Source organism: Patiria miniata, unplaced genomic scaffold, assembly GCF_015706575.1.
Source record: "Patiria miniata isolate m_02_andy unplaced genomic scaffold, ASM1570657v1 HiC_scaffold_5, whole genome shotgun sequence".
In the NCBI taxonomy this organism is placed as follows: domain Eukaryota; kingdom Metazoa; phylum Echinodermata; class Asteroidea; order Valvatida; family Asterinidae; genus Patiria; species Patiria miniata.
This window is the reverse complement of record NW_024037072.1, coordinates 30,502,802-30,530,696: the sequence shown is the minus strand read 5'-3', so window position 1 is coordinate 30,530,696 and position 27,895 is coordinate 30,502,802. Positions and strand designations below refer to the sequence as shown.

The 27,895-nt window shown below is 40.9% G+C and overlaps 1 protein-coding gene across 1 annotated transcript in view; it reads left to right on the top strand.

The window, feature by feature from the left end:
• Nucleotides 1–27,895, top strand: part of LOC119740924 (echinoderm microtubule-associated protein-like 6) — a 77,272-nt gene that overhangs the window by 16,031 nt on the left and 33,346 nt on the right. Inside the window, exons 5-29 of the mRNA XM_038216411.1 lie at nt 427–562; nt 1,382–1,583; nt 1,955–2,092; nt 3,382–3,638; nt 4,632–4,844; nt 5,658–5,834; nt 6,481–6,694; nt 7,617–7,803; nt 8,876–8,981; nt 9,309–9,503; nt 10,572–10,774; nt 11,413–11,652; nt 14,263–14,464; nt 15,461–15,553; nt 15,833–15,964; nt 16,541–16,806; nt 16,921–17,119; nt 19,052–19,172; nt 19,658–19,748; nt 21,400–21,529; nt 22,510–22,782; nt 23,462–23,682; nt 24,660–24,817; nt 25,448–25,568; nt 26,716–26,904. Coding sequence (XP_038072339.1) covers nt 427–562; nt 1,382–1,583; nt 1,955–2,092; nt 3,382–3,638; nt 4,632–4,844; nt 5,658–5,834; nt 6,481–6,694; nt 7,617–7,803; nt 8,876–8,981; nt 9,309–9,503; nt 10,572–10,774; nt 11,413–11,652; nt 14,263–14,464; nt 15,461–15,553; nt 15,833–15,964; nt 16,541–16,806; nt 16,921–17,119; nt 19,052–19,172; nt 19,658–19,748; nt 21,400–21,529; nt 22,510–22,782; nt 23,462–23,682; nt 24,660–24,817; nt 25,448–25,568; nt 26,716–26,904 — 4,464 coding nt within the window. The remainder of the gene's footprint in view (nt 1–426; nt 563–1,381; nt 1,584–1,954; nt 2,093–3,381; nt 3,639–4,631; nt 4,845–5,657; nt 5,835–6,480; nt 6,695–7,616; nt 7,804–8,875; nt 8,982–9,308; nt 9,504–10,571; nt 10,775–11,412; nt 11,653–14,262; nt 14,465–15,460; nt 15,554–15,832; nt 15,965–16,540; nt 16,807–16,920; nt 17,120–19,051; nt 19,173–19,657; nt 19,749–21,399; nt 21,530–22,509; nt 22,783–23,461; nt 23,683–24,659; nt 24,818–25,447; nt 25,569–26,715; nt 26,905–27,895) is intronic.

The window sequence follows — 27,895 nt, the reverse complement described above, 5'->3', positions numbered from 1 at the left end:
TATTTGACAGTATAGCACGTATTATGGCTTGCTTAAAAACACAGAACCATTGCGCACAATTTAAATTTTTTTTTTTTGCGGAAAAATATTTATGTCAGTGCTTTCCAGAACAAATTTGATTAGCACAGAGAAGTTTCTCGTAGAGAAATTGGGTTACCAACCAAAGTGTGATGTAGTTCATACTGCCAGCGACTGGTCCCCAACAGATTTATGCTCACTTTGAAATATACAAAATATTTTGGTGGGCAGCTGTGCATTATCATTAACTATCCAATCACATAATTAATTGCCCTTTGGCTTACTAGAAATAAAACTATGATGTTCGAGCTTACAGGTCGGCTTATCTTCTCCAGTTGGTGTCAATTGTAGCGTATGTAAAGAAAGGAAGGATTGTTTGAATCTGTTTCATTTGTCCTACTTTTTCAGTCGGGCATCTACACCATTGATGCATGTGACGAGGGATTTGCTACCGGCAGTCGAGATAGTTGCATCAGGTTGTGGGACACAGACTTCAAGCCGGTCACCAAGATCAACCTGGCAGAAACTAAAGAAGGTTATCCAGGTGGGTCTGGGATCAAGATTGGCACATAGGTGATCACAAGTCAGTCACAAGGCAGTCACTAGTCAATCACAAGTCCATCACACCTCAACACATTTGAATCACAAGTCAGTCATAAGACAGTCACAACTCAATCACAAGTCAATCACAAGCCTATGGAGTACCGATGTGTGACGTCATTTAGAACCAGAAAGTGTAGTGCAAACGAATGGAGTACGCGCGCGTGTTGGTTCGCGGGCTGAATCACGCGCCTATGTCTTTAACACACATTTTGTGCGCGTGACATATTCACTTCGGTACTCCATAGGCTGGGGTGGAGTGACGTCATCTAATGAAAACATCTACATTCATTTGCACACCAGTTTTCATCGGTTGCTATGTGTTACTATTCAGCACTCCAGACTCAAGGAACATTGAGTTTCAAGAACATAGGTCTGGGAGCTAGACAAGCAATGTAAACAATTCCTGGATGTCCGCGCCCGCCTATTCCAAATCAGTGATAATCAATTCATTTTCTTGAATGTTATGTCAAGAAGTGGATACCTTCCCAAATCTCAGATCTCAAACCTGAACTGTAACTGAGCTGTATGATCAGAATTTAAGAACGTGATTTTGTAGGTGTTGTTAAATACTGAATCTGAGAGATGCTAGCTACATGGTGTCGTTATATATATTTCCGGTCCGTCAATTTTTGCTTTTATTGTAATAAAGGTTACAATCTTGCGGATCCCACCAATCAAAGGGGCAGTTTTTTCCTTGTTGCTCATGATTACAAAATATGTCTCAAACTCAATAGTCCAGAAATAATTTCTTTAAAAACAGGTCTGACTGTGCGGAGTGTCCACTGGCGTGGGGACCGCGTTCTTGTTGGCACCCAGGACAGCGAAGTCATGGAGATCTTTCTGCGAGAGAAAGACAAGCCCAGGATCTTGGTCCAAGGCCACGCGGAGGGGGAACTCTGGTCTCTAGCTGTTCATCCCAAAAGGCCATTTATTGCAACGGGGAGTGACGATACTAGTGTTAGGTAGGTTTCAGATTTTTGATATGAGACTGGGCTATCAACTTTTTTCAAATGAAATGACTGGCTTGGTATTTGCTCCAGGCTATAAAGGGCGCTGTTTTGCCTAACAAGAAGAGGCTGTTTCGTAAACTTCAAAAGGAAAGCACAGGAACCAGTCTATGAGTGGGAACATAGCATTCCTGGTTCATGAGCGAGTATTTAAGAGTCACATGCCAACATTGACATTTTTGTTTAGCATTCTCACAACTGACCAGCACCCAAAAAATTTGCCCCAGATGATAATTTTGTGGATGGTTTTGGTGGATGAGTATAATGTTTAATTAAATTTATTTATCAATTTGCTCATCTCATTGATGTGGTTTTTTTTCTCTAAGGATTTGGAATACTGAAGAGAAGAAGCTAGTCATTCACACCAAGATGGAAAACAGTGTCCGCTCAGTGGCTTTCAACAGCGACGGCTCGGCACTGGCTGCTGGCATGTCAGATGGATCCTTCACGGTACTCAAGGCAAAGTAAGGTCAAGTCGTTGATAAATTGAGTCCTTGTGCGTGCAGACTGTTGTGCAGCTCTGACACAAGCTTTCTTCTGTCATAATGTAGCCTTGGTCAATGCTCTCGTCGTTATTCGTCCCGTACGCGGTCAATCGTCGGCATATATCCTCACGCGCTATGCACATGCATGTAAAAATACAGCGCAAACAGCGACCTCATGCGGCCACTCTTTTTTATGCAAATCAGTTGAGGACGATCTCGAGCCTTGGTTCAATCGTCCATGTGAGGTTTTGGGGGTGGTGCTCATTATGTTAATAGCCTTAGCTGACCTTAAATGTCGTTTTCTTATTGGTCGATCGTTGCATGGAAACTTGCATTGTGAAACGTGGCACCGTACATAATCCATACACGTACACGTTGCGTGTCTCTGCACACGGCACCAATGCACAAAAACTGTGGTTCCTGTCACGTCCGCAAAAGGCGAATAGCTGCAAATAATTTGATGACGTCAGGATTTACCAAGGTGTGAATGGACACTCCACATAATAGCCCCGCCTACACTTTCTGTATTCGCATACGAGGTCGTGCGCTAGAAATCCAGCGCAAAATAAAGAAAAACATAAGCTTTTGCCGACGATTGAACCAAGGCTCGAGATCATCCTCAACTGATTTGCATAAAAAAATAGTGGCCGCATGAGGTCGCTGTTCGCGCTGTAATTTTACATGCATGTGCATAGCGCGTGAGGATATATGCCGACGATTGACCGCGTACGGGACGAATAACGACGAGAGCATTGACCAAGGCTAGTCATAATGTTGTTTATTCTTGATATGATGTGTATAAATTCCTTTTTCAAAATGTTGGATACGTTTACTGCAAAAAAAAAACCTTTGAGTTTTCACCTTAAACTGCCAATGATTCACCCTTCAGCAGTTTGTCATGTTTCAATTCCAGTTTCAATTCCTGTTTCAATATGCTGGAGATTGAAGCAGTTAATTAATTATTCTATTATCATGTCAAAGTCCTTGCCATTAAGTTACAGTGCAGCCTTATGTTACGTGTATATATGTTTGTATTGTGTGTGCAGTAGTGAATCAGGGGTCCAATTCCTAGGGTATTCGTACTGTTGTGTGGGTGTGGGGAGGGGTTGCTCATTTTCTAGATGGGACACTCAGTGGAATTTATGCCACTGCATGTGAAAAATAATAGATAGAAAGCGGTGTTTTGGGCTATCAAATAGAAAGCAAAATAATCTCACTCAGTATGTCGCATTTTTTAATTCACAATACTTTTTTCTTATACACACAAGGGATTTGTCAGAAGTGATCCACATTAAAGATCGGAAGGAGGTTATCCATGAGATGAAGTACTCTCCCGATGGCAACTATCTAGCCGTGGGCTCTAATGATAACTACGTGGACATCTACGCTGTGACCCAACGCTACAAGAAGGTTGGTCAGTGTGCTGGAAGCAGTAGCTTTATCACTCATCTGGATTGGTCCGAGGACAGCAAGTATCTACAGACCAATAGCGGAGCAGCCGAGAGATTGTTCTTCAGAATGCCAGGTAACGCGGTGTGAATAGCCGATTTATTCAAGGCTTATAGGATCATTTGCTTTTCGTCCATTTTGTTCGTTCCCAATAATAACACTACTCAAACTCCAAAGAAGAACGTTCCAACCGAACTTGTTGAGGTTTCAGCTCAGTGGATATTACACTTTTGAAAAAAAAAGTGAAAAACCATGGCCAACCTTTTGATCACAAAACACAATTTTGTCCATACTACTCTTTATTTCAAGGTATCAGTCAATTGACAGAATGTTGGAAATCACTTACATTTCTTGATTTCTTCTAAACGACAGCAAGCCAGACGAACTAATTTCACAGGGAGTTTAGCACCCGTACAATCTTTAATCCAAGTACAGTGAAACGCCGCTATAACGAACATCGTGGGAGCCACAGAAAGTGTTCGTAATAACGATTGTTCGGTATAGCGATTTTGAACCGCCGGTACCCTCTTTTGACCAACAATGAACTGGCATTTCTCACATCCCACGGTTGCACGAAGAGTCATCACAACTTTAAGCAATGGTTTTCCCTTTTATTTCTTGGGGAAATAATAGCCATCTATCGCTATTCAAAATTCGAACATGATGTAACTATTGGTCATTTGATGTTCGGGAATTAAAAGTGGCCCAAATAGTGTTTAATACATGTACAACCGGTAGATTTTTTTGTTAATCTGTTGATTTTTTTTAACAACGATGTTCGGTACGTTTTGTACATTAAAACTGGAGCCAAGGATGATGTTCGGTATAGCCGAATGTTCAGTATGGCAGAGTTTGGTATAGTGGCGTTCCACTGTAATAGTTTTGATCATAGTTCAGTAGGTTACTTTTGGGCGGTATGCAAATGATCCTATGTGCCTTTAAACCCCATTAAGTTCGTAAATTGATGTCATGCAGACATTTTGACACCGATTTCATAAAAATAAATAAACAAACCAGCATTTATAGGGACATTTAACGAATTTTCCTTTTGTTCATTATTCTCTCCCAGCTGGGAAGCAGGTGACACAACGTGATGAAGTCCGCTCCATCCGATGGGCAACCTGGACCAGCGTCCTGGGCCCGGAGGCCAGCGGTATCTGGCCCAAGTATTCAGACACCAACGACGTCAATGCTGTAGATGCACACTTTGGCAGTGAAGTCATGGTGACTGGAGATGACTTTGGTCTAGTCAAGATGTTTAGATTCCCTTCACTCAAGAAAGGTACGGCATAAGTCTCGGTTGCTGATTTCTTCAAAATGATCAGTTGAAATATCAAATTTGGAATTTTTGTTCAGAATTTTTTTCATGTTATATTTTGTAATTTCTGTATGAAATCTCAATTTATAAAAAACGAACGTGGTAAATTAAAAAAAAATTTGTATGACTTTTTCGTAATGAAACAAGCTAAAATAAACAAAAGACAAGCTCAGTTGATCACTCCACCTCAGACTTCAAACCATATATGTGACCCGCTCTGCAAAAATGAATCACGTCTCCAAAGCCACTTTTGAGCTAAAGGTCTTTGAAAGAATGTTGCACAGTGTTTAAGCAATTGGAATCCTCAACATTTTAAATCCTACACAATGTCCATTTTCATCAAACCAAACTGTTGAGGATTCCAATTGCTTAAACACTGTGCAACATTCTTTCAAAGACCTTTAGCTCAAAAGTGGTTTTGGAGACGTGACTCATTTTTGCAGAGCAGGTCACATATTTCCATGTCTCAGGGGGGCAGTTTATCTTTCAGTGTTTTTACACTGTTGTCTTTGCTTTTTTTTTAGCAGAATCAATAGACTGTTCCACTAAGCCCTGCCTCCTGTTGTTTTGACCAATCACAGCCATGCTTAACATCTTACATGCCTGCACAAATGTCCGACATAAAAGTTTGGAGATGGGGCACGTGTTGTTGCTCATGTTCCATAGACAGGGCTATATTGATCGTTCGTTTGATATAAACATACTTCACCTCTCCCCCCAAATAAATGATTACAACAAAATTATACACGAAATGGTTCATCTACAATTTCTCTGCAGGGGCTAAATTCCGGAAGTACGTCGGCCACTCGGCCCATGTGACCAACGTTCGTTTCTCCCACGACCACCGACACGTCATATCAACCGGAGGTGGGGACCATGCGGTATTCCAATGGAGGTTCATCCCGGAGGGCGTCAATGCACAGGATGAGAGTGGGGACACCGGTCATTACACAGGTACCAGCTTCAAAATGGCAGCCGCTATAGACAACGATGTGATTGGCTTGAATGTCAAACACATTTTTAAAACTCCATCTGATTAACCCTCAACCTCAATATCATGTCTAGAAACCCTGCCCAATGCAACAACGTGCAACACTTGATAAAGTGAGAAGCCTGTCCAGTGTAACATTACCCAACAAGACAACTATCCTTAAGGCTAAACTTTCTCAGAGTCTGAGGCAGCCAACCAGTATACAGCAGTGGCATTGTCTCAGAATTGGCAGTTTATGCACTGGTGTTGGTGGCGCAATGTAACGTGGTCCCACATGCTTGGCAGGTTAGGGGTTAAGGCTAAAACACATTTCAGTACTCAAAGACTTAAACAGAAAACCCAGCCTGTCTTAATTTTTTTCTAATGAAGACAGATTCTAAGGACTACAGTGATTTTCTTCGCTTTTGTCAGCCCTTGCCCATGCAGGCTTAGGTTTAATTTGTCCTGTTATATTGTCTTTCTTGTATTATCTGTGTTCCTTCCAAGTTGGTATTTTTTGTATTTTTTGTGTACTGTATTTTTCTCTGTTATATATTTTGTGTTGTTTTTATCAATTGGCAAAATAAAAATGAATGAAAATGATAATCCAATATCATCCTTTTCTCTCAGGTTACGTTGATTCCAACAGTGAAGATAGTGACTCAGACTTGTCGGACGTCGCTGAGCTTGACTCTGACATTGAGAAAGAGAAAGAGATAGATTATGACAGGCCAGTCTATAAGGAAGACCTGACTCGTCTCAAGAGGCAGAAGAAGGAGGGTAATTCTGGGCAGAAACGCCAAAAGGCGCCCAGCCAGGGAATCAGAATGGAGTTTGTTCATGGGTGAGTGCAAGGGACCAGACCAGGGCTCTGTTTTTATGGCGTAAACCCTAACCCCTAGGGTATTTTGGCTAGAAACCCATGCAGTACTTGTCAAAATGACAGACCTGCTCACTGTAGCAAGATGCATCGGGTCAAAAGTCTCAAGGCCAAACTGCCTCAGAGTCGGTGGTCACCGAATGCAGCAGGAGACACCTGTGGCATTGTTCAATGGGACTAGCTCTCATTGTCTCAGAGTACACATTGGTGTTGATGGCTCAATGCAGCAAGGTCCAACAGACTTTTACAAGAGAGGGCGAATCACTTTTGAGAGCAGAGTGGACAGGACAGACCATGTGCGCTTACTGGTTTATGTGTGTATGACACGAAGAAGGTGCGACTAATTTGGTTCTGGGCAATTCCACGGTTACTCACGTTACATATTTGATGTACTTTTGAGTTTCCTTGGGCTGTAATTACCTTACTGAAAAGGTTTAATAACTGTTATCCCCATGGTAGATAGAGTAGACCTAGACCTACCTAAGCACCAAAGTTGACATCCAGAAAAAAGTGTTATGTATGATAAACAAGATGCACAAAATCGGTTACTCGCGTTACATTTTCATAACGTAACTGATTTTGTGCATCTTGTTTATCATGTCATCTTTGGTGCTTAGGTAGGTCTGGGTCTACTCTATCTACCATGGGGATAACAGTTATTAAACCTTTTCAGTAAGGTAATTACAGCCCAAGGAAACTCAAAAGTACATCAAAAATGTAACGTGAGTAACCTTAATGTGCAAAAATCCATAGTGTCTGCACATGAGCGTCTGGCATCATCAGCTATGTGTTCGAATGTCACCCCTACTTACCCTTGAACGTTGAAGGGGTATTTGTGCACCGAGTAGGTAGTTCATCCTATCAATTTCTTCTTTTTTTGTCTCAGTTACCGTGGCTATGACTGTCGGAACAACCTGTTCTACACGCAAGCTGGTGAGGTGGTCTACCATGTAGCAGCTACGGGTATAGTCTACAACCGAGACACTCACACACAGAGATTCTACCTCGAGCACACTGATGATATACTGTGTCTATGTATTCACCCTCTCAAGGATATTGTCGCAACGGGCCAGGTAAGTTGCATTAGGGATTTACATGGTACAGTGGAACGCCGCTATAACGAACATTGCAGGATCCACAGAAATTGTTCGTAATAGCGATCATTCAGTATAGCGATTTTAAGCCGATACTTACCAGCTTGTGGTTTTTCACACATTAGTGGCGCCCTCTTTTGAACATTGTAAAAGTGAAGTGGCATTTACAAATGGTGCGCTGATTTGCCAAACTTGTCCGTTCATCTTTTCATTTCCGTAAGCAAAACTTAACCCTGTATGCTTTGGTAGTTACTGAAAGATGACTTTGAACACGTGCGATTATTGAATCAGGTAATTACACAGTTTTTTTAGCTTACATGGGTGATTTTTCCCTCTATTCCTTGGGGAAGTTGACATTTTTCAACAACAATGTTTGGCACGTTTTGTACACAAAAGTTGGGAGCCAAGGATGATGTTCGGTATAGCCGAATGTTCGGTATAGCGGTGTTCAGTATAGCGACGTTCCACTGTAGTGTGAACTGTATTTACTCTCTACATTTGTACAACCTAGGCATTAAAAATGGAAATTATTTCTGTTACTGATAGAATTTTTCATTTTCATGTGTAGAAGCGTTTGGTTCAAGCACATAAGGTGGAAAATGATAATTCCAGAGTTGCCCAAACCAAATGATAATATTCAGCGACTCAGATCAGCCCAAATAGATTTTGGTTTCAGGTAGGCAAACTTCACCAGACTCTGGAGTCGTTCTAAAGGACTTCAACAGTCAATCTTTTTGAATTAGTCATGCCTACTGTTTTCAAACAACAAACTTTTCAAGTATTTAGTTATGCAGTGACTGAGTCACTGAGAATAATAGATGTCCCATTATATGGAAAATACACTTTTGGACAGCAGAACTCGAAGATGAGGGGTACCATTCAACACTCTTGCCGTTCCTACCACTTCTTATTAACAGTACTTTATTTAATGTTTTAGCTTTTTGAAAAATCCAAACAAAAGGGTGAAAGGGACTCTTATTTTCTCATCTTAAGTCATTAAACCAATTGCAGGAGACACCAAATGACATTTGTGGTTGTCCATTTTCACCAGGTTGGTCGAGATCCAACGATTCATATCTGGGAAGCTGAGACCACCAAGTCACAAGCCATCCTGAAAGGCCAACACATGAGGGGTGTCTGCGCTGTGGACTTCTCTGGTGAGTGACCAAAATAGTTGGTTCATAATATGAACATGAAACAAGTTGACAAAAATGATAATCATATTGTTGAAACTTAAATAGCACTTGATATCAAAGTCTCAAAGCGCTTCACAATGCAACAGTTCAAGACCAGCACAATCTTGCTTTGCGTCGAAAAAAAATGAAGATACAAATTCCTTTTTTTTTTTACTGAGCTGAAAATTTGACAGGTTAGTTTTTTAATAACCTGCTTCAGATTTATTGTATTTTAGATCCTTTGAATTGGCAACATCCTTTGGGTTTTTTTTGCAAGTGGTGCCTATTTCCTTTCAATTCCATCGTCAGGTGACGGCAAGAAACTAGCCAGCGTTGGTCTGGATGACAATCACTGCATCGTAGTTTGGGACTGGCGGAAGGGAGAGAAACTAGCCACCACCAGGGGACACAAAGACAAGATCTTTGTCATCAAATGGAACCCTCATAACTTGGACAAGTTGGTGACAGTCGGCATGAAACACATCAAGTTCTGGAACCAAACAGGTGAGATAATATGCAGTTTGTTTGGCGGCTCTGGAAATCATGGAAAACCTTGAAAATGAGATTTGCATTTTTGCTGTCAGAGAAAACTAAGGGAATTAGGGAAAATCATTCAAAAATCAGGAAACACAGGGAATTTGAAGGTGATCCAGAAGGAAAAGGTTTTTACCAATTTGGCATAAGGTGCATCTTGTGCCATTTGGCCAAGTTGTGTCCATTGACTGACTGGCTATGCAGAGTGAATGTTACACACCTCTCCAGACAACAGTTGGCTCTGCTACACCACCTTTGGAATTCCCGGCAACCTCGTTGAAGTGAAAATAATTCTCATGGAATATTGGAAATTTGTCAGGGAAATATCAGAGAAAACTCGGGGAATTTTGTTTCGTTAAAGTGCTGGGAACCCACTACATGTATATGGGGCTTGATGTCTCCAGACAAAGTGCCAAGAAGTTACCATTGGGCTCCTTAATAGTGGAGGATTTTGCAGGACTGAGGAAGGTTCTCTTAAACTAGATCACATACAAGCTGTTTTGAAGTGCATCAGATGTATTGTTTTTGGCAACTGGAATTCATACTAAGGCCCCCCCAAAAAATACTCGGTCTCTGGTCAGCGCGCGCGTCAATTTTAATCATGCGCGTCAACCTTCTTTTTGTTTCAAATTAACATGGAAGCTACAACAGCGCCTTCTATTGCCGCACCTCCTCAAAGTTTTGTACCAAGGAGCACCAAGGAATGGGGAAATTGCACCAAGGCAAATGATAAAGGGCACCAAGGCAAATTATGGAGGACACCAATGTATAATGAGGACACAAAAAAGCAAAATAGTACCAACCTTGTCTGTACAATACAAGCTTGAAAAAAAAAAAGCCACCCCAAAAAAAAAAAACACCACGTCGCCGCATTAATTCCGGAACTTCGGTCTGACCAGAGACCGACTATTTTTTTTTTTTTGGCCTAATGGGAATCGATTCCTTGAAAAAGTGGAGTTATGATCCTGATTTGTATCTGATTCTGAGCTGGAGTTGCCAAAGCCTTCGTCTAACCTAACACTTTCCCTTCATATCCAGGTGGGGGGTTCACATCCAAACGAGGAACATTTGGCAATGTCGGCAAGCCAGACACCATGATGTGTGTGTCCTATAGTCGTTCGCCAGAGATGACCTACTCTGGGGGCGCGACAGGAAGCATCTATGTCTGGCAAGACGTGACTCTCATCAGGACTGTCAGTGCGCATCAGGGGCCATGCTTTGCCATGCATTCACTCGATAAGGTTGGTCCTTTTTGTTGGGCCAAGGGTGTAATTTCACAGCAGTTGCTTAGCGCATAATTTCCTGCTTACTGAGCCTAGGTCCATATTGCAGTAACAATTAGCATTAGTTGAGCACAGCAAACAATACACTGACCTCAGAGGAAACTTTTGTGTAGATTGCGACTACACTAGAAACCATTCTGTTAAGTGCCCGATTGTGCTGTACTTTCGGTGGATCGTGCTGCGCTATTGGTCAATTGCCATCGGTCGATTGCGCTGCCATTAATTGATCATGCTGCCAGTGGTCAATCATACAGCCATCGGTCAATCCTTTCCTTTATAATTCATGTCTCTGGAGGATTGTTTTTGTGAAGGGTAGTAAAGTCTGAGATTTCCTACAGGTTCAACCAGTCACATTATTGCATTTCTGCTTGATCGATCAATAGCAGAAATCCACCGATCGTAACCCAACATTAACACTGTAAAAATGCTTAAGGTTAGCACAGATTTTGCCGTTGTTAGCACAAGTTTTCTGCAAACCAGTTAGGAGGACCATGACATCGACCCTTAGCCACTTATGCTTAGCTAATTTCTTTGCTAACTAGCTCCAAGATATCTAGCCCCAGACCTCCAGTCTGACTTCACTTCTCTCTATCCAGGGTTTTGTCACCGGAGGCAAGGATGGTGTAGTATCCCTCTGGGATGAGTCCATCGAACGTTGTCTGAAATCCTACCCCATCAGGAGGACTAGCCTGGCCCAGGGGACACGGGGAGTCCTCCTTGACGACAACCCGTCCATCCGATCAGTCATTCTGGGTCACGGTCACATCCTAGCGGGGACGAAAAACGGCGAGGTGATGGAGATTGAGAAGAGTGGTCCAGTCAGGATACTGGTCCAGGTAAGCAAGCAAACATGTCATTGTCAAGATGTATATGCCTGTCATCCAAGAGCAAGATCGCTCAAAACCATTGGTCAACTTCTTCTAGCAGATTTGTGACCTAATTACGCTGGTACATTAATAGTGATGCGCGAACAAAACATCATCACAAACTCCTTGGTCCTGGCTTCCTGCTGTGCATTGTAATGCACGCGGCTATTTGTGAAAAGCAATGGAACAACCTCATTAGGCTGGTCACAAATAATCATCTAGAATAATGTTGTGAAAACCCACACCGAAACTAACCCGACCCAATCCGAAACTGACTTCAGGTCGGGTCTTGTCGGTTTTTCCATCATTTCAGTTGGTTTCGGTTTCCGTTTTGCATTGACGATTTTTAGGTTGCGTCGGTTCAGCCATCTTGTGAAAAACCTGAAATAAACCGAAATAAACCAAAACAGTTAGGAAATTCATGCAGTGCAATATTATTGCAGACTTACTATGACAGCTACAACCAACGTCAACCCACAGCGTGACTGTGCATGTGGTTTGTGGTCTATCACTCATAGTCTATAACATGTAGGCCCACCAGTAGGTATTAGTTATGAGTCTCCATCGTACCATATGGTATATTTTCGACGTGACCAGGGTAAGTTCAGGCACAAAAAGAGGACACGCTTGCCCAAGCCAGATTTCAGGGTTTTTTTCGGGTTGGTTTGGTTTGGGTCTTGAATTTTTGTCAGGTCGGGTCGGGTCAGGTCGGATTTTGGGAGTTCAGATCGGATTCGGTTTATATTTATAATGTTTCAGGTTGGTTTGGCCTGGTCAACACGACCTGATGCACAACATTAGTCTAGACTAGTCCAACCATTATTGACTAATGCTAGGTTCACACATTCCCGAATTATTGCCACGAATACCCGATCTATCCCAAATAACAATTCTTGTTGGCATCGGGAGAAATTAGCCCCGAATCGTTGTTTGTAAGAATAACTTAAGAATGCAACAGAAACAATCAAGGACTAAGTATGAATTGGAAGCCGAATCAGACTGAATCAAGCCGAATGATTGTGATTTTAGTGCAGAATAAACACGAATTGTAGTGATTTTGTTTAGAATAGAATACGAATAACACCAGAATCATCCAAAATGACCCAGAATTATGCCGATATAGTGTATTTGTAAGGTATTCTTATAATATTCATTCATTTCTTGATACATTCGTAATGATTCGGCATGATTCTGGACTGTTAACACCAACAAAATAACTCTACGAAACTTTTAAGAATGCTGTAAGAATATCCAGAATGCTGTAAGAACGTCCAGAATTAGTTACGAATACAACAAGAATAATCCAAGAATTGAAATTGGTTCCCGAATCGCCCTGACAATTTTGAACATGTCTAAAATTGTCAGGGTGCTTCCCGATCTTGATTGATCTTTCACCAAACTAACAGAATCATCCCGAGGCAGCCAAGAACCATTCCCGATTTACTCAAGAATTAAAAATCGGGAATGTGTGAACCTAGCATAACCAGCGTTTGATCAGAGTTAGGCGAACTATGGTTACCTGTAGTTCCTGATCGAACTTGCTAGAAAGTTACAGGATGCAAAGCTATGTGGCACTTGGTGATCAGAGTGATCTGTGTTTAGGACACACTGTATATGGGTTCACATGTGAGCACACGAGACTGATTTTTACTTCTAATAACCCTAAGGCCAAAAAAAAAAAATATTCGGTCTCTGGTCAGACCAAAGTTCCGGAATTGACGCAGGGACGCGGCTTTTTTTTTTTTTTTCCTTTTTTTTTTCTTCAAGCTTGGATTGTACAGACAAGGTGGGGGGTACTATTTTGCTTTTTGGGTGTCCTCATGTACATTGGTGTCCTACATAATTTGCCTTGGTGCTCTCAATCATTTGCCTTGGTGCAATTTCCCATTCCTTGGTGCTCTTTGGTAAAAAAAAAATGAGGAGGTGCGGCAATAGAGGGCGCTGTTGGAGCTACCGCGGAACATTTTGGAAAAAAAAAAAGGTTGACGCGCATGATTAAAATCGACGCGCGCGCTGACCAGAGACCGAATACTTTTTTTTTTTGGCCTAACCATCCCAAATCCTCAAAAATCCTTTTTGCAAATTGGAGGAATTTGCAGGATTGAGGTTACATGGCAAAAGTGCGTTGCGGATTTCGGAGTACGCACTGTGTCAAGGTCTTGGGCCGGACCTTGTGTTGTTTATGCTCAGCCATGCATAAATATAGGCCTTGATTATACTTGAAATCCTCCGCACTGCTCAAGGATGTCACTGCCTCAGCCTATTGACAGTCATAGCCGGAGGATTTTGCAGGATTCATGCAGTGGTCACCTCTCCACAGACCATATTCAAGAAATAATGGAGGAATTTGCAGGATTGAGGCTATGCTATTTTTGCCATAAGGCCAATTGGAGGATTTTGCAGGATTAGCAAAAAGGCCTAGGGAGTTTGGGTTAACCACAGGTCTGTACAGTCTTTCTATGAGTGTCAGGTGATTGGTGGCAATGTGTTTGTATGCATGCCTAAAACATATTTTGAATGTCATATCTAATTTCAGAGATATCATTTTCAACAATATGCATTGGTACTCGTTTCACACAGGGACACATGGAAACCGAGATCTGGGGTCTGGCAACCCACCCCTCTAAGAGCATCTGTGCCACAGTCAGCGATGACGAGACCGTCAGGCTATGGGACCTGGGACCCGACCATAAGATGCTGAATGTTCGGAGATTGAAGGGTGGAGCTAGATGCTGTGATTTCTCTCCAGATGGAAAAGCTCTAGCTGTTGGATTCAAAGATGGTGAGAGACACAGTTGTAGGACGTGTTCAAATCCAGAAACATAGCCGAAGTTTTTAAAACATCCATTGGACTCTCCGGAATGCGTTTACTGTGATTCATTAAAGCCAGAGTCCATCATTTGCAGCTATCCAAAAAGTAACTGGCGTAATTATTGTTGAAAAACATAATTGGTTGAAAGATAGTAAGGAGACTAAACTCCCTGTGAAATTATTCTTTCTGGCAAGCTGTCATTTTGAAGAAATCAACGAAAGAAGGCCTTTCCAACGGTGCTTCTTAAGAAGCACCGTTGGAAATTTCCGTTAGTAGTTCATTTTTTTATTCGGCGAAGTGTTGACACGACGCACACGCGCGCGCGATTGCTACAATGTTGGATCAGTGCGCAACATCGCGTAGCTGCAATCGGCTCAGTGAGAACATGTCTCGGACGATGAATTCAGGCCCAATTCAAAACATGATTCAGCAACTTTTGATTTGAAATCGAGATCCTAGAATGTTGTTTTTCTCAAAATATACAGCTGAAGCTAAGCTGAAACTTCATCAGGTTAGTTGTTCAGCACCCTTCTTTAGATTTTGATCACTTTTGTTGCTTCAAACGAACAAAATGCACACATTACAAATGATGGACTATGCCTTTAACAGGCATGCAACTTTTCCTCGGATCAGCTGATTTCCTCTTTTTTTACTTCCCATGTGTGCCATTAAAAATAGAAAAACACTGTACAAAGTCTGGGAAAAATGTGAATTTCCTCTTTTTTTGTGATTTCCCAGTTGCATGCCTGCTTTAAAGGTGACCCTATGCCAAAGAACTTTCTCTTTCAATTTTTAAGAATGTGCCTCTTTTTCCTGTTCAGTGGTGGATTTTTGAGGACTTGGGATGGTTTCGACGTTCAACAAAAATGCCTAACATTTAGTATCCGTTTGGCTATAAAAGATCAGAGTATTTGAATGTGGTGACAGATTTTTCTTGAAAAGTATTTGTTTTATTTTGCTTTTCAGGTAGTTTCTCTGTTGTGAATGGTGACACTTTAGACGACATTGCAGGCTTCCATCACAGGAAAGAAGAAATATCGGATGTTAAATTTTCCCCAAGTAAGTGCTTACTATGTCTTCACACGGTTAATGTACAGCCAAAAAAGACACAAAGTTAAATGATGATAGAAAGCTCTTTTTTGGCCCTGAAACTAGTAGTCTTAGATGTTAAGATGTGCAAATCTTATATAATTCTATACCCTTGCGATTGATGATTTGTAGCTTTTCTTTCCAACGCATTCTTTCATTTGCAGACTTTTCCGTGATTCTTTTTTGTACCTAAAAATGTGCAAACTTTGTGATTTTTACCAATGCACCACTCCTATTTTTTCCTTCAAGATTCGGGGAAGTATCTTGCAGTGGCCTCACATGATAACTACATTGATATCTACAGTGTCTTGAATACTAAGCGAGTTGGAACTTGTAAAGGATCCTCCAGTTACGTCACGCACACGGACTGGGATGTGAACGGTACGCTCCATGACGTATTAATTGAAACCTTAACTTTCCTGAAGTTGTGGACAGAATCCGACGGCTTTTGTGTTTTGAAGTTGTGGTAAATGAGCTATTTCAAGGCTAAAAGTAACAAATCAAACTAAAGATTCAGAGCCTAATATTTTGATTGTTCCAAGCTCTTAAGATGTACAGGCTGTGCTATTTTCAAGTTTCACCCAGAAAAAAATAGATTTTTGTGAGTTTTAAAACAATTTTTCTAGCAATACAAGTTATTCTCGTTTCAATGAGACATCACCTAAAAAACTGCCAATGTTTAGTTATGGAATAAGTACTGCACCATTTTCCACAATACCTGACAATGCTTCAGTTTGCACTGGGTAGACTGGTTCCCTCCTCTTTAGGATTGATAATGCAGTGCCTGGGAACCAGTCTACTCATGCAGGGCAAACCAATTTGTGTGCAAAAGCAAACTAGAAGAGGGTTGCAGATGACCAAATTACAAAAAGTGTGTTGAAAATTGGTCAGGGCAAAATATGTGAACAAACTTGCCATCTTTTGATTAGTTTTCAAATGTCTGGTACCCAACCTCAGGCAAACTTCTGATGATGAACTCTGGAGCCAAGGAGCAGTTGTTCTTCGAGGCGCCCCGGGGTAAGCGCCAGGCCCTCCGTAACGCCCAGATTGAGTCCCAGGGATGGGCAACATGGACTTGCGTCCTAGGCCACACCTGTACGGGAATCTGGCCATCAAAGAGTGACGTGACGGATGTTAACGCCAGCTCACTGTCGCATGATAAGACTATCCTAGCCACGGGTGATGACTTTGGCTACGTCAAGTTGTTCCACTGGCCAGCTTCGGTAAGTAAACAAAAACACTTGGTAAATCAAAAGAGAAAGAGAAATAATCAACAAGTTTTATCTACTGAAAAACAACGCTTCGTCATTTTCCTCTATTTTTTGCTGATGATACAGGGCAAGAACGCCAAGTTCAAGAAGTATGTCGGTCACAGTGCCCATGTGACCAACGTCCGATGGACTTACGACGACAAAGCGTTAGTGTCAGTGGGTGGAGCCGATACGGCATTGATGGTGTGGTCACATGACATGCCGGGGACTCGGGATAATGTTCATGGAGAAAGTGATGACTCTGACACTGATTCGGAAGAAGATGGTATGCGAAGTCAAATTATGTTGAATTCCTTCACTGACTTGGAATGCATTTTTCAGTACAATATTTGACTGAGCACTTTATAGGGATTTCTTTGGTTTCTGTTATGGTGGATAAATATGGTAAACATAATTATGCAGGGGGACCTGCAAATTCATTGCAGGCAATTTGGAGGATTTTTTTTTCTTGTAAATTGTTAGGTTTTCTTTTTCGTAATGCAAAGGAAAATGTATTGTGAAGGTCATCATAGTCAACAGTGAAATTGCAGCCAGTAACTAAAATCAACATTAAACTTGATCCCAAGTGATTGGGGGGATAAGTGAGGGGGGGGGATAACCCCCGGTTCAGACAGGAGTTCCAGAGTCGCGCCGAACCAAATAGATTACGAGCGACTCCATGTCGACCTTATTAGAATTTTGGTTTCAGACAGGCGAACTTAATACATTGGAGTATTGTGTACAAACCAACAAACACGGGATCTTAGCAACAAGCCGGCATTGTGCAGCGTCGATGCATGGGCTGCGTCCACGTTCCTTCTCTTTGCAAACGCCTGGCCGTGTAGAATACGTAATCGACGCAACGCTGATTGAGAGCGTACTGCGCTAAGTACGCGCGTATCGAAGAAGACAGGCTGCGTATGCCATGTGCGCTCGCTTATCTCTTGCACGTCACCGCACGTACGAACAATTTGTATTTCAAGACTGCACCGTGCCTGTACAACATGGAAACTGGAAGTCTCGGTTTTCCGCTTTAAAAAAGTGTACAGATATCTTGTGTTGTATTGGGGCGATAGTGGGACGTACATTTATTGTAAGCTTTTGCTCTGTAACATGACATCAAAATCTCGTATTTGATAGGATTAAATCTGCAAAAAGAAAACTTTTAAATTATAAGCATTGTGTTGCGCGTTAAACACATCGCCTGCAGTCCTTATTTTTGAAGGTCACTATTTATTTACATACATTTACATACATTTGCATTGAGTTCGGCTCATGACTGGAGCGATGTCTGAAACCAAGTCGCTCCTGAGTCGTTCTGAACGATTCCGACCATCCATCTTTCGCCATCTGGCGCGTCTAGTCGCTCCGATTTGTTTCAGACGTCAAACCTTTCATGTACTTAATTTAAATTTTGCCTTTAATTTGGATCGGCGCGACTCTAGCAGGCCTGTCTGAACCGAGGGTAAGTTATAACAATTACTACAGCAGTATTAAATTGCAGCCATTACATTACAGACACTTCTAACAAGAAGAGGTTTACCCACATGCAAACTCAGAAACAGCTCATACAAGATTAGAACAACCTAGGAACACTACTTGCTCTGAGCATTCTGACAAGAAAAACACATTTTCTGGGTTTTAGAATGCTGTTATCAGTCACAACTCACAAGACAGGTCATTATTGTAACAGTGGATGAACCATGACACAGGAATGTCTTTTTTCTCTTGAATACCACATGTATGTGACTTGATTGACGTACATGTAATTGACTTGTGATTCACTTGTGATGGACTTATGATTGACTTGTATTGACTTGGAACTGACTTGTTACTGACTTGTGATTGACTTGTGATTGACTTGTGATTGACTTGTGTTTGACTTGTGATTGACTTGTGATTGACAAGTGATGGACTTGTGATAGACTTGTGATTGATTTGTGATGGACTTGTGATGGACTTGTGATTGATTTGTGATGGACTTGTGATGGACTTGTGATGGACTTGATGGACTTGTGAATGACTGGTGTTTGACTTGTGATTGACTTGTGATGGACTTGTGATTGAGTTGTGACTGACTGGTGATTGACTTGTGATGAACTTGTAATTGACTTGTGATATACTTTTGGTTTGACTTGTGATAACTTGTGATGATTGATTCCAACCCTGTGGGATATCCCTTTAATCCCTGATATTTATTCCTTTGTTTTTCTGTCAGGATATGACAGTGATGTGCAACGGGAGACCACTATAGACTATGCCTCCAAGACCTACACCAACCCTCTCAGAGAGAAGACGGGAGTCAAGCCTGACCAGCAAACTATGCAGGAAGATGACACGTGAGTCACTCTTCATTGCAGAAGTTTGTCCGAAATGTGACGTTTTCTTTAAAAACTACACTTTTCTTGGCAGTGCTTAAAAGACATATGTGGCGTTAAAATGATGTGGGGTGATTGTTTTTGAAAAAAAATTGCCTTTTAATGCCTTGGGTCAAAATGCACAAACTGAAAACAAATAGTCTGAATATCATTATTTGTGCTGTTTTTACGAAGACTTACTCACAACTGAACTAAAACAACGCACAACAAAGCAGTGTCACACTCAATCACCCTGCATTTGTCGCATAAAACAAATGCCAAATCTCTAGTTTTATTTTGCAATTTTTTCAAAAAAATACAACTACTTGTACTTTTTGAGCTTGTTGGTTGGAGTATTAATATTCATGTCTGTTAAATGATGGATTGTTGACCAATGACATGGCTCCTTCATATAAATGAGCTGGAACAATATCCAATCTGTGTACTGTTCACTCACATGATGATAGGCCGAGTGTAAGCAGAGGAGGTCCCAAACCACCCAAGGTCAAGAAAGCAGACGCAGACACTGGCAAGAAGAAACGACCGTCACAAGTTGAGGTTAGTTTGCTGAGATGAACACTTAAGAATTAACCTGTGCTGGTGATATGAGAGCCCTTCCCACAAAAGATGAAAGTAGTCAAGTCAATCATTGTGCAATCACAGGTCAGATCACGAGTCTTGGTTGCACAGAATAATTCTTGACATTAAACTTTATTCATAAATACCTGAGAAAGTTTACCCATTCCTGTTGGTCGAGAGCCCCTCACGTTGGTGGTGTTAAACCGCTGGTAAAACACTGCTGCGTTCTGCGCCACATCGGGCAGTACGCGCTGCTATGAGGGAATGTTTAGCACTACGCGCACAAGGCACATACAGGGTGGTTAAAAAAAAGGCCACCCACTTTCGACAGCAATTTCCACCTACTTAATAAACTTGTTTTAAATGTTTTTTCACATAGTAGTAAAGTATAGGCCTTTAATCATGCATGGTGAAAAAAGCTTAGTAAAAGTCGCAAAAATAGTGATATTATGCTAATTTGAATACAAGTCACCAAAATCTGTCTTGTCCACGGGTTATTCTATGTAAATTGGACTTTTCGTAGTTCATAAAAAAAATTTAAAAACTTCCAAAATATATTTTGCCCTGGTAACTTTCATTGAAGCTGGCCAATTATTTATGTCAGTGTTAAGATCATCTCTTCAATGAGCTGTCGGCTTAGTTCATTGTTGCATAACATTACATAACAACAATCAAATGTCATGCCCTTTCAAATAAAGCTCCAATAGCTGAGCTCAGTCAAGCGAAGGCAATGTATATCTTCGTGGACAAACTAGTTTTCGCACATGAAATATTCAAATTAGCATAGCTCAACGACAAAATGAGCAAGTGCAACGATTTTTTTCGTCACATTTGCTTAAAGGCCAGTACTTGAATAGCTACTCGACAGTGAAAAAATAATTTTTAAAAATAGGTGAAAATTGCTGTCAAAAGTGGGTGTCCTTTTTTTTTAACCACCCTGTATACCATAGACATGGCCAGAGGGGTGTTTTCACAAAATATGAAGAAAACCGGGTTTTTTAAAACTTATTTTGATATTTTTTTTTTACTGAAAAGGTATTGATGAGTTCCAGCTCAGGCCAATATCCACATCCAGGGCCCAATTTCATAGAGCTGCTTAAGCAGAAAATTTGCTTAAGCACGAAAAAACATTGCTTAGTAAAATTAGGTTACCGGCCAAAACTCTATGTGATGTACATTGCTTGTGACTGGTATTTAGCTGTTGTTTACTTAGCATAACAATCGCATGGAGTTTTGGCCGGTAACCTGATTTTATTAAGCAAGACATTTTTGTGCTTAAGCAAATTTTGTGCTTAAGCAGCTCTATGAAATTGGCCCCAGGTCCCTAGCCGGTTTTAAACGTACTTGCTTAAAATTGACCGATTATTCCCTAATCAATAATTCACTAGTGACTCAGGAATATATCTTATTTGAAAAGGCCCTGATGACTTGATCACTTGGCCTCCGCTCAACTCACTTGATGGCTGCACCATTGGGTGCTGCATTCAGTAGTCACAATGGCCTTGTCAAAAGGCTAAGGATGAGTAGTCATTGACTGGTTGATGACTAGTCCTGCAAAAAAAATCTACCAAAATGAATTTTAGCCTCAATTCTAAACACTCTCCTCTTTTCTTTCGCTCTGTCACTGCAGGATCTGTCACTGCGACATATCCATGGCTACCGAGGCTTTGATTGTCGTAATAATCTCCTTTACCTCAATGACGGAGCAGATATTATCTATCACGCTGCAGGAGCCTGCATTGTACAGAATATAGCATCAGGTGGGTGGGTTTGACATTCACAGACGTTTTATTAATGACGAGAAAAGTTATAAACAGTTTACCAATGACGAGAAAAGTTAAAAACGGTTTACCAATGACAAGAGAGAAGTTATAAACGGTTTACCAATGTCAAGGGAAAAGTTGTAAATGGTTTACCAATGACAAGAGAAAAGGTATCAATGGTTTACAAACGACAAGAAAAAGGTTTTAAACAATTTTCTAATGACAAGAGAAAAGTTATAAATGGTTTACCAATAACAAGAGAAAAAGTTTATAAAAGCCACAGGAAAAATTGTAAAAGGTTTACCAGTGTCAAGAGAAAAGTTGTATATGGTTTACTGACAAGGCAAAAGTTGTAAAAGGTTAACCAATGTCAACGGTAAAGTTGTAAACAGTTTTACCAATGTCAAGGTATAAGTTATAAATGGTTTGCCAGCGACAAGAGAAGGGTTATAAACGGTTTGTTAGCGACAAGAGAAAACTTGTACTCAGTTAATACAGCCTTGGTGCTTTATTCCTTCTGTACCTCCTTATATACCACTATACTTCAGTTTTGGGAAAAGAACTAAAAGGTGTATAGGATTATTTGCATTTATCCCAAAAGTAACCTACCAAATTATTATCAAACAGGCTTACTTGGAATTAAAGATCGCACTGCTCTAAACATCCCGTGAAATATTCCGTCTGGCTTGCTGTCATTTAGAAGAAATCAAGAAGTGTAGGGGATTTCCAACGATCAGCCAATGGACAGATTTTTGGAATAAAGAGTTCTATTGACAAAATCATGTTTCGTGATCAAAAGGTTGTGCAAGATTTTTCACTGTTTTCTCCAAAAGTGTAATATCCACTGAGCTGAACTTTCAACAAGTTAGGTTTTGAACAATCTTCTTTAGATTTTGAATGACCCGATATGCCTTTAAATACTGCACAACTGACTTTTCTCAACCTCACAATGTCATCTCTCCTACCTTCTCTGGCAGGCACCCAGAGCTTCTATCTAGAACACACCGATGACATTATCTGCCTAACAGTCAACCAACACCCCAAGCACAAGAACGTCGTCGCCAGCGGTCAGATCGGAGCTACGCCAGCTGTCAATGTCTGGGATGCTACTACTAAGCAGACGCTGTCCATCATCAAGGGATTCCACACCAAGGGAGTGTGCTCGGTCAACTTCAGTGCTACAGGGAAGTTGCTGCTAACGGTGGGCATTGATGATAATCACTCTGTAGCTGTATGGAGATGGCAACAAGGTTTGTTTATGAGGCTATTTTGCTTACTTTCTGACTAAGAGCCAATTTCATGTAACTACTTAGCATGAATTACTACTAATCAAGTTTTTTGCTTAGCAAAAATGTTAGAGTACCAATTACCAGCAATGTTCATGGCTTGATGATTGGCTGGTAACCTTTTTTTTAATAACCAAATAGTTTTAATGCATAGTTAATTTTAGTGCATAATTGTTTCATCAAATTGCCCCTGATCTAATGATGTGCATCGGGCGGCTTGACCAGGCCAAACCGACCCGAAACATTAGAGATACAAACCGAATCCAAACCGAAAACGATCTTAACATCTTAAAAACCGAATATCAAGACACAAGAACCAAAAACCTTTAAGCGTGTGCAAGACATCTGCCGAAAAAAATAAATAAGATTGGTAATTCCTGAGCTCTTTACAGAGAATGATGTAAGTAAAATGTTGTCATCTGACGTTGTCACTGAGCAAAATAATGGATGAATAGCATAGTTCATCACAAGTCCTCCAGTCACAACTCAAACTATTCAAATGGACCATAACAAAGGCATTCCTTTGTTATTATTCATTCCTGCTGCTTCTGATCAGACTTGAGAATTGTCTTGCGATTTACTTGGACTTGTGAGGCACTGCAATGCTGAAGTGTGGTAATGTGCACATGTTCTATGACCACAGGTACCAAGGTAGCAGGCAGCATTGGCCACTCCAAACGTATCTTCATTGGCGAGTTCAGACCGGACTCTGACTCGGACTTTGTGACCGTCGGTGTGAAACATGTCAAGTTCTGGACGGTGGCGGGTGGTGAGCTGATCGCCAAGCGTGGCCTGATGAACACGGCCGGACAGAACACCCAGGATGTCAAGATGCAAACAATGCTGTCCATTGCTTTTGGATCAGTGAGTATTGACCTAAGCTCAAATACAATAAGCTTGATTTTTGTGCAAAACAATGGCAACTAACACCAGTTTATGGAGTACAAACTGAAGAGAATTATTTAATGACATACATATATTTTCTTAAAGGATTATTTTACAATTTTTATTATTCAGATTTATGTTAAAGTTCTAATCTGAAAATTTATTACAAGAAAGGTGATCTTTCTCCTGTTCATACACCCAAAGTCAGGTTGTTTAACCCCTCCCCCCCCCCCCCTGGCCATTTGCTAACAAATATGGCAAATTTGTTGGTGCTTACACCAGTTTTCATTCATTCTACAAAAAAAATATGCTTCAGTCACAAAACTATTAGCGTCATGTCATAGACTTGACACTAATTGGAAGACATTCCAGAAATCAAATATTTTCTCCTTCTGGGATAGTTGACATTGTCTAGTGATACGAAGGAAACCATCCAAGTAACATTGCAAAAACACTTGGGCCTTCACTTCAACTCTCTGAAAATGTGTAAAATGTGAAAATTGGAGCATTCAGGACTACAAGGGTTAAGCATTTCGGGCGATTCACAATGCAGTGCGCCACCAAGAGTTTGCCAGGGAGAGTTCATTTTCCCCAGTGCATAGTGGGAGATGGTCGACAAGCTCGCAGCGCGGGACATTTGAAATTGTTAGTTTTTCCGGTCAGTAGTTTCGTAAGCGTATGATTCGAGTATCTGTTTGCCCATTTCTTTTCTTGTTATCAATATGGTGTTTTTTGTAAGGCCGCAGAACGCTATGCCCCAATCTATGACATATTAGCTCAAGTTGTCTACCAACACTCATTCAAATGGACCATGTTTTGTCGACCAGAAACTTGAAAAATGGACTCTCCGTGGCAAACTCATGGCACACTGCATTGTGAATCGCCCGAATTTGTGAGTCATTCACACATAAAATCCATTATCTATGATAAAATACAACTGTCCTTTCATCCCTCAGAATGACACAACGTTCACCGGCGCAATGAGCGGTGACGTGTACGTCTGGAAGCAGAACATCCTCGCCAGAGTTGTCTCAAGGGCTCACAATGACGCTGTCTTCACATTATACACGACTTTGAAAGATGGTTTGATTGTATCAGGGGGCAAGGAGAAAGAGTAAGTGGTTTCAACCTCTTAGAACCTCCTCAATAGTGACCAAGACAGAGTTCAAATGTCAAATTCTACAGTTATTTTTATCCAGTCAATATAAAGGCTAAAGAAATGTAGCCTCCGTCACTTTTGAAGAATGCTTTATTTTAGTTACATGTATGTGTTTGTCTTGTTGTATCCTAAAGGCACATAAAAAACATTTGCAGTTACCCAGAAACGTTACCTACAATTTTTAAGAGAAAATCCTTGCTCGAAGCGAAGATAGGAATGGTACTAATTACCCTGTGAAGTTATGCCACCTGAAGTGGTGTCACTCGGAAAAAAAAAATCACTGATGATGGATAAAGAAAATGTGTCCAAATGTGAAAATGTTTACATGTGTTAGCAACATCATTCAGTTACAAGACCCCAAAAATTGTGCATACATTTTCTGTGTTTTCTCAAAATGTACAGTATCCACTCAGCTGAAACTTCAACAAGTTTATACACCTCTCTTGAGATTTTGAGCAATTGTGTTGCTTCAAACAAAACAAAAAATGCACAAAATGGCAAATGATCTATGTACCTTTAAAAACCGTGGAAGAAATAGAAAACAAGAATTGGGCCAATACTTGTGTAACTTTTATCAATTAACAGGTCTAAGAGTAAAGACAGCGGGCCAGTGAAGCTTTGGGATCAAGAAATGAAGCGATGCCGCGCCTTTCAATTGGGCACGGGGAACACCATGGATGTTATCAAATCTGTCTGCAGATGTAAGGTGGGTTGAACCGTTAGTGACTTCAAGCAGAATCAGGCCCTTGGTGACAAAAGTGCACAACATGAGGGAAATTCCAGCATAGTGAAATGAAGTGTAATGTCCGTGACAGAGCCAATTAAGCATGGTATCTAACTAGACTTATGTTTGTGGACAAACACAGGGCTGTTTCGGCGACTTTTTTGTGACATGTGACATGTAAAGTTTCAAGTATAACTTCCATCCAGGAAGGATGTGTAGTTCTGTTTATAATAAATGTTGGCATGTAATATGTGATTACATTCTCATAGGACTTTGAATTATGACGTCACATGTCATGTGATGACGTCATCATGACATCACATCAATTTCATCTATAACACATCCCGGTCTAGGTACACACCAAGTTTGAACCCAATCAGACCTGTAGTTCTGTAGATATTGGCCTTCAAAATATGTTTATTTTATATGAAGTCATATGTCACGTGATGACGTCATCATGATGTCAAGTTAATTTTCATCACATACCAGTCTAGGTACATACTAACTTTCAACCCAATCGGACCTGTAGTTCTGGAGATATATCCCAATCTGTCAGATCTAGCCAAATTCTGCTAGAAAATGGTCACAACAGAAAAATCGCATATAATGTGACGTCACGTGACTCATGATAACGTCACGATGATGTCAAAACAAAGGCTGTTTCGGCCGGTTAACAGCCAATTAATGATTCAGAGAAATCTTCAAAAACCCCTAGTCTGTAATCTCCTTGACCATTACTAGATGCTGGATGTATGTTTATTCACTGAGCTCATTTTAAGCATCTCAATGTTCTCCTTCAATGCGCGAATAGGTTTCCAGTAGGGCACACCATTCTTTTTGGCGTAGGGATAACTCTTAATATTTCCAGTCATTTTAATGAAGAGCTACCTTTCGATATACTTGTTTAGATAACCGTGTTGAGTTGAAAATCTTGTTGTTTATTCCAAGCCACTCCCGTTAGTAAACCAGTGCATGTGTGCAATGTGTCCTTCATTTCTCATTAGTAGGCCATTCAACACGATTGAATGAGTCCCTTGTCTATTCTCAAATAATTTGTAGGAGAAATTCCTTTCATTTTCTGGTATTTTGAGAAATCCTTGACTTAAAAGCCAATTTCGTGTCTGCTTAGGGCAAGATTTTAGTGGGCACCAAGGACAGCGAAGTCATCGAGATCGGTGAGAAGAACGGTCAAGTGACGATGTTAGTACAGGGGCATGGGGAAGGAGAGATCTGGGGCTTGGCCACTCATCCTTCTAAGGAACTGTTTGCATCAGCTAGTGATGATGGTACTATCAGGATATGGGATGCGCAGAAGATGGTGAGTGTAGTAACGAGGTAGAATAATGACAAAATACCCAAAATGTAGAAGACGCAAGTTTTATATTGGTATTTTGAATTTTTGTTGCCCTTTGCTGACGTATTATATAAACACTGTATAGTCAATGTTGTCCTAGGGCTTGCTAGACAAATTCACAAGCTTACTCAGATGGGACTCGAACCCACGACCTCCTGCTTACTAGTGCAGACGTCTGATCGCGCGACCACCAAGCTTGCTGGGGTCGGCAGGCTGGTTCGAATCTGATATAGCAGCAAGTACCAAGACCTATCTTTTTGTGATATACAAGTTAAGGAGGTATACAATACCTGAACAAAATGTCAGCTATTTTCAAAATGACTTGATGACATTTTTGTGAAATTCTAAAAGTGGGCTTAGCCCTTCACAAAACCAATATCCAAATAAAAATAATAAACATTTGGTAAAGCAATGAATTGTTTTCCAAAGTCAGATTATGAGCCTGAGAACCATGAATGGGCCACAACTCAAACCTGAACTGTGTACAACGGCTAATATATAGTTTCTCTACAGTATGTCCCCAAAAAAGTGTGTGTCTGACTATATTTGAAATAGCTACAAAACCATGGTCAATTTTGAAAATGTTTGGTTATGCAGATACTCCTAAGCATTGGCCTCGACCACTACAAGTTTCATTTAATTTCAGTGACAGATCACTACACAATTGTCAATTGAGCACAACAACATTGTTAGGCCCTGTGACTAAGTTCCATGCCTTGATCAATTTCAGTACTGTGTTATGTAAGCTGTGTAAAATCCTGCATGCTCTGAAAAAAGGCTGACGTGGTTTGGGATTGGAATCATTTGCCCTTGAGCATTAAACTGAGGTCTTGCCATGATGACTGATAGCCAGGCAAATGATTCCAATCCCAACTGCAGCCCTCTTCACAACATGCAGGATTTTACACAGCTTACATAACACAGCACTGAAATTGAATAAGGCATGGAACTTGGT